This window comes from Aplysia californica, unplaced genomic scaffold, assembly GCF_000002075.1.
Source record: "Aplysia californica isolate F4 #8 unplaced genomic scaffold, AplCal3.0 scaffold00512, whole genome shotgun sequence".
Taxonomy (NCBI): domain Eukaryota; kingdom Metazoa; phylum Mollusca; class Gastropoda; order Aplysiida; family Aplysiidae; genus Aplysia; species Aplysia californica.
In genome coordinates, this window is record NW_004797782.1 from 490,535 (window position 1) to 500,738 (window position 10,204).

At 38.5% G+C, this 10,204-nt stretch overlaps 1 protein-coding gene across 4 annotated transcripts in view; it reads left to right on the forward strand.

The window, feature by feature from the left end:
• LOC101848231 (propionyl-CoA carboxylase alpha chain, mitochondrial) overlaps positions 1–9,795 on the forward strand; it is a 49,446-nt gene extending 39,651 nt beyond the window's left edge. For all 4 annotated transcript variants that reach the window (XM_005106093.3, XM_005106092.3, XM_035971816.1 and 1 more), the window contains exons 19-21: positions 1,225–1,365; positions 2,619–2,696; positions 3,286–9,795. In XM_005106093.3, the coding sequence (XP_005106150.1) occupies positions 1,225–1,365; positions 2,619–2,696; positions 3,286–3,354 (288 nt within the window). In that variant the 3' untranslated portion in view covers positions 3,355–9,795. The remainder of the gene's footprint in view (positions 1–1,224; positions 1,366–2,618; positions 2,697–3,285) is intronic.
• Positions 9,796–10,204: the final 409 nt, after the last annotated feature.

Sequence of the window (10,204 nt, forward strand, 5' to 3'; positions counted from 1 at the left end):
ACAGACCTAACTAAGAATAGAATACAGACCTTGGGGCTTATCTGGTCCATCAAGCAACATCAGTTCGACCCTGGAGTTGACCCAGTAATTAATAATGAGTGTGGCTCGCGGCCAGTTGAATTTTTCTTAAAATGTTGTGTCTTGACAATTAAATGGACAATTTTCTGCTGAGATGGAAGCAATATATATTGTTGTCGATGAGATCGGAGAAGTGACATCAGGTATATTTTTCAGGAGAAGGAAATAACTGATAAATTAAAGGGACGACTTAGAGTTATCCGATTTTCAAACTGTTAAAAAGGTCTCCTTTTTGTTGTTTATTTAAATATCAATTTTTAACCAGCATATGAAACATGTTTTGTAGCATACATTTCGCGAAAAACGGCAAAATCGAAAGTTTTGTAATTATCCGCTCATATCACAATAGTGATGATAAACATCGAATATTTTACCTCATGAAATACCCTCAGGTAACATTATGCTATACTGTCGGTATTTCTCTCACTTTCGAGAGCGTGGGTTTTCATCCGATTTCACCCACTTTTCTCCTGTTTTGACTAAATGTGAGACGTTCGGAATCACTTTGACCATGTCAGTTCCAGGCTCCGGTCGCTTCAATCTTACTGAGCAGCCTGAGTTGGGTCTCTCAAGTTTGTGTAAACCTTACCTTTAATCTTCGGCACCTATATGACCTAATTGTGTTGCAAGTGCCACTCTTACAAAAACCAAAACTGATTACTTGTTCTGTGTTTTCAAGTTGTAGAATGTACAGGAAATTTAGAGAAAGCATGGTGAGTGATTGTTTGAACTGTCATTTCCTGTATCGTCCCGTTCCCCCTCTCCCCATCTGCAGTTTGTGGAGAATTGTACGCATACTCGACCTATAAATTTGATGTGCTTCTTTTTTTCCTAGAAATAATACATTTTGTCAACACAACTCACATTTCCTGTGTCTTTCCCCTCCCCCTCTACTCCTCCATACCACTCTCCCCCCACCACACCCCTCTCTGCAGTTTGCGGAGAATTTGTATTATTTTACACAAATTCCACCTTTAAATTTGACGTATCTTTTTCCATAGGGCTAAAATCCTAGAAATAATTAATTTTGTCAATATGCCTCACGTTTTTTCGTCTTTCTCCTCCCCACACCACTCTGCCGTGCCATCCCCTCTCCCTTTCCACACCCACAAACACACACACACACACTCACGCACTCTCTCACAGTTCACGGTCAGCGTGATGAATGACCTGGCCTATCAGCTGAGCCAGTACATGCCTGAGAAGAAGGAAGTGGACACAAGTACCATGGTCCTAGCTCCCATGCCTGGTGTTCTCAAGTCTGTCAATGTCTCTGCTGGTGATGCTGTGAGTCTGTTTGTGTGTGTCTTATTTGTCTGTATTTGTGTGTGTGTGTGTGTGTGTGTGTGAGAGAGAGAGAGAAAGAGAAAGAAAGAAAGAGATAGAAGAAGGAAGTGGGCACAAGTACCATGGTCCTAGCTCCCATGCCTAGTGTTCTCAAGTCTGTCAATGTCTCTGCCGGCGATGCTGTGAGTCTGTTTGTGTGTGTCTTGTTTGTGTATGTGTGGGAGTGACAGAGATAGAAGAAGTGAACACAAGTACCATGGTCCTAGCTCCGATGCCTGGTATCCTCAATTCTGTCAATTTCTCTGCCGGCAACGCCGTGAGTCTGTTTGTGTGTGTCTTGGTTGTGTGTGGGTGTGTGTGAAAGAGAGAGAGAGAGAAGTCAGTATTAGTACTGCGTTTTTACGCCCAATGTGCCAGAGATGTGTTCATAAACAACAGACATAGAACAGTGTGTCAGTGATGTGAAAAGACGTATGTTTGTTTGCGGTGACATATGGTGGTTGGCGAGTGCTCTAGTGTGGTTTACTTCTTCTTTCCTATCAAACATCTATCATCCTTTTCTACCCTTCTTCTTTTTTATGTTTGTTACTCTATTGTAACATCTCTAATCTTTTGGCGCTCATATGACCTTATGCAGTTGTGAGCGCCGTAAAACCTCTACTAAAACTAAAAAAACTAAGACAGACAACTCGGTACCTTAGATATACACACTTGTATCAAACATTTTTTGCCATTTTGAATTACTATGACAATGAGATTAGAAACCGAATGCTCTCTCTCTGCTCTATCAAAATCTTAAGACTATTTGAAGCCGTAATGGAGATATTCAAAGAATTGCATTAAAAAAAGCTTGACATGTTGTGAAACAGAAAATTTTTAACATCAGCTTTCTGATATCTAGGTACAGAGCAGAGACAAAACTTTGTAATTCTAAGGTAGCACAGTGTATCAGTCAGAGACGTGTAAGGAAAAGCAAGAACAGACAGATATAAAAATTCATTCGTACCAACTGCAGTGAGGTTACTGAACACACAGTGCTACAAATGGAACATACAGATTAGAGAGAGAGTGTGTTTTACGGAGCGGGTTGTCCCAGCACGTGGGACATTTATTTTCTGATATCCTGTCTTGTGCGTATGCATGAGTGCACCTAACCTTTGTAATGTCTTCTGCCATTGTTAACGACCAAGACAAATTTCTCCCTGTGAGATGAATAAAGATTGTCATTGTCAAGTGTTTGTTTGTCCTAACAGGTGGCCGAGCACCAGGAGGTCTGTGTCCTTGAAGCCATGAAGATGCAGAACTCTCTCGTCAGTGCCAAGGTCGGGAAGGTGAGTCATCGTTGTTGTTGTTGTTTTTGTTGATGTTGCTTTCTTCTTCTTCTTCTTCTTCTTCTTCTTCTTCTTCTTCTTCTTCTTCTTCTTCTTCTTCTTCTTCTTCTTCTTCTTCTTCTTCTTCTTCTTCTTCTTCTTCTTCTTCTTCTTCTTCTTCTTCTTCTTCTTCTTCTTCTTTTTCTTCTTCTTCTTCTTCTTTTTTTTCTTCTTCTTCTTCTTCTTCTTCTTCTTCTTCTTCTTCTTCTTCTTCTTCTTCTTCTTCTTCTTCTTCTTCTTCTTCTTCTTCTTCTTCTTCTTTTTCTTCCTTCTTGTCTTCTCTTACTACTTCTCCTCCTCCTCCTCCTCCTCCTCCTCCTCCTCTTCCCCCTCCTCCTCCTCCTCCTCCTCCTCCTCCTCCTACTTCTTCTACTTCTTCTTCTTCTTCTTCCTCTTCCTCTTCCTCTTCCTCACTTTTTTCTACTACTTCTCCCCTTCTCCTAAATTGTGTTTGAATTGATGGGGGTATAAAAAGTCCTACCTTAACCCAAAAAAAAGAGAAAATTTTTTTTTTAAAACCTTATAAATATTGTTTGTCTCCTCCCCCCAGGTGAAGAAAGTGAACTACAAGACAGGGGACACGGTCAATGAGGGTGATGTCATCGTAGAACTGGAGTAGACGGATGGACTGACAAACAAAGTCCCACCACGACAGCTAGAAAACCCCGCGCACTCCCATACTACTCGGAGCAGTCTGCTGCTAACCATATCGTAAAGCTGCTGACTGGAACCTCTTTATATGTTGTGAACTTAGCACAAAGCTTTTTTGTACATAGATCATTCTGTGCGCGTCTTGTATTGTGTTTGTTTCTCGTTTTGGTTTGTTTGTCTCTTTCTGTGTTGTCGTTCTCTTTTTTCCTAAACAATCAGCTGGCCACATGGGTGCTAATGTCGCCCTGTCTGTTTGTTTTCTTTCCTCGAACCAGTTGTAAAAAGGTGCCATGGCCTGTACTGTGATCAGTGATCCAAATGTCTGTCGGCGTGATACATTTTTTCTGTGACTTGCTCAACAAATCCTATATCCTGCCGTGTCTCTGGTTAGCTCTCTCCGACCTTTGACCCACACTCTGGCTGGTGGAGAATGTTGCTTTATGTGATTGTTCATTCATTGGAAAAATGGGTAATGATAATTTTGCTTCAACCTTTTCGTGCATACAAGAAAAAATATTGATACGATGAAAATAACAGCGCTCCACACAGTTGTTATAAAGGCTAAATAAAATAGACATCGGAAGTCGATTGAACAACAATATTATTTGCATCTCTTCCCCCTCCAAAAGACATCAACAAAACAAAAAACACAGTAACAAAAATATAGGTACACTTCTTGATATGGGCATGCACACAGGATTGTTCCAATATGAGCCAAGGGATACCAGAAGGTTAAACAGATTCTACATTGTTATGTGCTAGTTTCATGAAGGGGTCACACTTAAAAATTTAATGAATAGTTGTAGAGTTAATCCATCTGCCTCTCACCCACCCTTTCCTCTGCCTGTTTTTGTTCTTGTTTTGATTTTTTTTTTTTTGATTGTTGTTTTTGATTGTTGTTTTTGTTGGGGGTTTTTGGGGGTTTTCGTTAAGACTTGAAAATTACGTACACAGCATTTCTGTATTTTATTCCTCATCATTGATGTGCAAAGTGCACACGGTCGATTTGTGTGTAAAATGTTTTTTCTTTTGTTTATGGTGGAAGAGGGCACACATTTTTATTTACAACGAAGTTTATTGGATTTTCTGAAAGATAATTTTCCTAAGTTGGTTGATTGTTTTGCATTATGCTCCTCATATTTCTATCTGCTTTATGTGTGGGTGATTGGCGGGCTCTTTGGTGTTGTTTTCTCCTTTGTTCCTATTAAACATCTGTCACCCTTATCTCTCCTTCTTTTCATTGTATGTTGCTTATTAGAAATACCTCTAATCTTCGGCACTCTTAAGAAATATTTGTGTTGCTAGTATGCTTGTGTCATAAAACTTAACAACAACAAAAAAAAAGTTGTCTTGCTTTAAGTATCCTACAATCACTATGTCTCTAAAACTGCACGTATAGTCAGTGAGATTTGCCATATATTTTTTTTCTCTGTTTGTGTTGTGGCTCTTTTTGGGTTTTTAAAAATGTTCCTGCGCTGTGAATTGTGCTGTGATTGTTGATATGTAACTTTTTGGCGACTTTGCCCTGGCCGTATCTCCTCAGATCTTAGTTTGCATCAACGTGTCTTACAAGACTCGAGACTTTGGTTTATAATACTTCCTCACTGCGTTGGTAATCAGGGTTGTTTTGTTTTGCTTGCTCACTTGGATAAATTATACCTTTTTTGAAAATTCTACACTATATGCACTTGTTAACAGTGGAATACTATTTTTAGACTGTTTGGCCAATAATTGCATTTTCTTGATGGCTTTAAATGACTCAAGTCATGATTTTTTAAAAGAGGATGATAAATGACAGATTTGTGAAGGAATTTTCTTTTTTTTCTGAACGATTATACCTACATTTAAGGGGGGAAAAAAGAATTATTTTACGTTTGCGACACAGAGTTTGACTGCTGTGGTTGTGTAGTTATTTTGTGTACAGTGTTATGAATAGTGACATACCCACAAACGTTTGTTGTTTGCATTTACCCCATGCCATTTGTTCTACTCGTGCGTCTCTAAACTTGTGTGATGTATTTGAGGTTGATGGAATGACAGATATGTTTTTTTTTGTGTTCTATAAATGATAAATGCATCCTTTTCGTGTTCTATAGATAACAGACACGTCCTTTATATGTTCTGTAGATGATAGATTTATATGTTCTGTAGATGATAGATACATCTTTTTTGTGTTCTGAAGATGATAGCTTTATCCTTTATGTCTTCTATTGATGATAGATGTGTCCTTTTTACGGTCTATAGATGACAGATGTGCTCTTTTTGTGAGTTTAGTGGAATGTTGAACCCGTACAAAGACAGAGCATTTATGTAAACTGTGTCTTGTGCTCTCCTTGCATGTCATCAGACGGTAAATATCAGACTTATTTTATTTTTTTCCAAAGAGGACATTGTCATCCACTAGATATTATAGAAGCCAAGGCTTCAGCTCCAGGTTGTATCAGTCACGCTTTGGACTCGGCACAAGGCCGAAAAGTCGGGAACAGATACTACTCTTTGATCTTACCCGAATGGCAGAGAAACGAATGGTAGAATGGTAGATACCAAACTCAATCCCTCCAGGAGGCCAGACTGATACCACACTTCAAGTTTTGGGCTGAAATGGATAAACACTCATTGGGCAGTGGAAAATGAAACCTTTTTAAAACAAACATGAAATGGATGAAAAGTTTAAACATTAACAAATGAATACGTACCAATTTTCACTGGTATGTCTATTTGTCAGAGCTGGATGCTCAGCACCTTCTCTCGGCAAAAGTTGGTTTGTGTTTGGGTTAAGGCTCTGTGTTGTGGAGATTCTCAGGATGGACAAACGAAAATTCTCTGGCAGGCCAAATTTAATTGTTCACCAAACCATATGTGGCCCTCAGGCCTTGAGTTTGACAACTCTGAGCTGTAGGATATAGAATGCGGTTGAGATAGTAGTATGAATATATACAGGTATCTGTCATGTTGATACAAATGTCAATATTGTGGATACAAGTATCTCTATCGACGGACAAAACGTGGTGGATGGGACCGGGTGAAGGTTAGCTCAGGGACCAAGGTAATTTTTAACGCAGGTTTTTGGCTGAATTCTTTTTCTTAAGTTTGTAAAGAAATATAGTGGATGTAAAATTTTTGCAGTTTTCTTTAACAGAGGCGTTAGTTTTCTGCACATGGCAGAATTCATCCTATTGAGATTTATTTCACTTTTATCGTTTATATCATTGTCAGAGTCATTATTTTCAGTACATTGAAAAATTCATCAACCTTTTTTTAAAACTTTTTCTCCCTGCATACAACATTGACAGTTGTTGGGGGGGGGTTTTTGTCTTGAAGAAAAGTGGCCTTTTTTTGGGGTGCGCCTTTTTTTCCGTTCTATTGTTTTATTTATACTCATCCTTGTTTATAGCAGTGAAGCCATTTGTTGAGTGCGGCCCCGCACACACAGTCATGATCCTTGCCCATCCACCCACGTTTGTTTTTTTTGCCATTGACATCAGGGGTGCCCATCTTTTTTTTTTTCAAACTGAAGTCAGGTTCTTTCAAGGCCTCTCGAAGCATTTGTATTCAGAGCATATCCTGAGTATTCAGTGGGGTGAGTGCCGGAGTGGATGTTAGGCAGACTCAGGTAAGGATGTCCTGTAAATGTAATTTTTTTAAATGATACAGACTTCGAGCAAATGCTTTGAGGGATCGTGCTGTTTTTGTGTTTTTAAAATGTTTTTATACACATCGAAGGAAGATCTGGTGAATGTTTGAGTTATAAATGTGATTGTGTTTAGCGTGCTGTAAGTTGTTGTTGGAGTTGTCTCAGAAAGGGGAAGGACCCTGGATCTTATCCCCGGCAGTTTTTTTATCTTGGGCGGGGTTATTGGGAATGTGAAATAGACAGTATTCAAGCAGATGGGCATTAAAGTAATCAATCCTTACAGTGCTTAAATGGGGTGCAAAAAACCTTGTTTGAGTGGAGTTCTGAATGCTATGGATCTGCCTTGTTGCTTGCTACAGAGGGGCGTTCCTGTATGTTTTGGATCCGCTTTGCTGTATTCCAAATTCCAATCATGCCAGTAGGTGCTCTGCATTCCATTTCGGTGGCCATTTCTTTGTGCTGAGTGTTAGAAACGTTTTTAGGAACATAGTTACTTCCTTCAAGTGGATGGTACATGGTCGCCACGGTAATATATATATTGTCTGCGTTTCATGATATTTAACTTGCTACTATTCTCAAATGTGTCTTTGACTATCAATTTCACCTTCTGTCCTGTTAAAATAAAATCAACAAGAAGTAATTTACTCAGAAAAGGTTATACATGTAGTCCTGCGACTAACCAATTACAGAAGATGTCTGATCTTTGAAGTTTCATTTTTACTCAAGAATGTGCTTTTCAGATTTAAAACTCTTGTGTACAAGGAATAAAGATTTGAGAATAACAATTTATTTGCAAAATATCATTAATTTGTGAGTGGACTATTGTAGTTTGTACACTATTACTTAGATCTGTATAGGGTGTAGTGCAAGTAATTGTTGTATGCTGATTTGATTCAGGTTGAGATTAACCTATGTTCCATTAATCACGATGCTATTTCGTGTTTTGTAATGCTCATTGGTAAGAAATGTTTTGTCTAATACATGACAGTGTGTGTCTGTCTGTTGAATAAATGACAGCTGGCAGCGTATGTCTTGGTTTTTAGGAACCAGTCGCATGTCCAGTTTGCTTAGATGAAGAAGTTGTCTTTCAACTTTAAATTAAATGTGAGTGTTTGGAGGGCACTCCGGTGTGGTTTGCTCATTCTTTCCAATCAAACATTTTCTCTTCCTCCTTTCTTTTGTATGCTACTCTCTAGTAACACCTCTAATCTTTGGCACTTCTATTTATCTGTCTGTCTTGCTTCTTCTCTGCTCTATAAGATCATTATAGTGTCAATGTGATTCTCTTTTCCCAAACACAAAAACCTTTCTTTACTTTTTTAGGGGCTACTGCATTGTTGGAGCTTCCTTATAAGTCTGTGCATCTAATACTGTTGAACCACATTTCTGTGCCTTCCATGATTTTACTGTTCAAGTACAAAAGAAAAACTAAGGTCTGGTTCCATTGTGTAGGGAACAATATTATGTTGTTTGTTATGATAGTGGGACAGTAGGGTGTTCACCTGAGTGAAGCGTTGACAGTGAGAGCAGCAGGTTATAAAGGTATGTGAATGGATTCCTTTGTGTACGTCTGTGATCAGATGTGGTATTTGGTTCTTTTTTTAAATGAATGCACCTCCACTAGCCTATGTATCGTTTTCATAACATGTCGAATTTTGAAATTTCAAAAAGAAAAAAATTTCTTGACGGTATGCAACACACAGCACGGATTAAGAAACTGCAACTTTAAAAAAAATGTTTCTTTAATTAATTCTTAAAATTTTGGGCTTACCAGATCTACGTCTGAACAGCCTGATGATGAAATGTGCTCTGTTGTGATGCATGGAATTTTTATCTATGTGCTTAAAAGAAGGTCCCTACATCTGTAGATGATTTTGGTAGCCCACAATTACATATATCTATACTGTGGCATTGATAGTTCAGTGGTTAGACTGTTGGGCTCGCAACCGAAAGGTCATGGGTTCTCACCCCATCAGAGCCCAACATTGTGTCCTTGGGAAAGGCACTTTACATGAATTTTCTTTGCTTCAAACAGGTGGGAATAGGTACTCAGGCATAGACAGTGAAAGATCTTGTCAGTTTGTCAATATTTAAGGGCGTGCATTTTGCAGCTTGCACTTTAGGCTTCCGGGAAAACCCAAGATTGTTTATGAGTCATGTTCTAAGGTCTTCTGAGGTAGTTGTAAATTGCATAGAGCATGCTTCAGAGTGTGGATAGGCACTATGTTGATGCAGTTATAATGATTCTGATAAATACTATTATTGTTATTATATTACTATCAGGCGTATTATAATTATAAGTATTATTGTTATTATTATATTATTATTATCATTTTAATTATTATTATTATTATTGTTTTTACAAGTATTATTCTGTACTTGTTCTTAGAGGTTTTCTTAATCCCATGTGTAAATCGGCTGGCTCTGTATGTGCTGTTTTGTTTGTCAATGTGCCTTTTGTAATGTCAGAGTGACTTGCTCTTGTGGCACGAGTGTGTTGTCGCTAGTGTGTCGATTCTAGTGTGTTGATGAATTGAGTCCTCTGTCAATAACAACGAATGAGTAACTGGATCCAATCAGAGTTGCATGTGTGTGTGTGTGTAGATGTGTGTGTTTTTGTGTCTCTATGTGTGTGTATGTTTACGTGTGTGTGTGGGTTTGTGCCTATATGTGTGTCTGTGTGTGTTTGTGTTTTGTCAACACATATATTAATCTACTACAGAACAGTGGCAGTTTTGTGAATAAAATTAAACGAATCAGAAACTCGTGATCCTATATAATTGAGTTTATGGTTTGTTTTCATTCTAGGAAAAGTTCTTTACTGGGTGTGGGTCTTTGGCTATCGTCCTTATCGCTCCTTCTTTTTTGTGTTTGTTACTATCTTGTAACATCTCTACTTTAATCTTCAGCTCTTATATGGCCTTATATAAATTATTATGTTGCAAGCGCCGTAACACTCTTACTAGAACAAAACAAAACTTTACTGGGTGCTTTTGTGTGGTCTGCTTCTTATTTTTCTTCGTCTTCTTCTTCTTAAACCAGCATCTCTAATGTAGCGGTCACAGGCAAACGAAACAAATTCAATTCCTGAGTACTGAGTGGGGAGAATTTTTATAAAGAATCTGTCTTTCTGCTGGGATGTTGCCTCCTTTTCAGTCCAGGTTGGCCTTGATAGGCAGGGTCA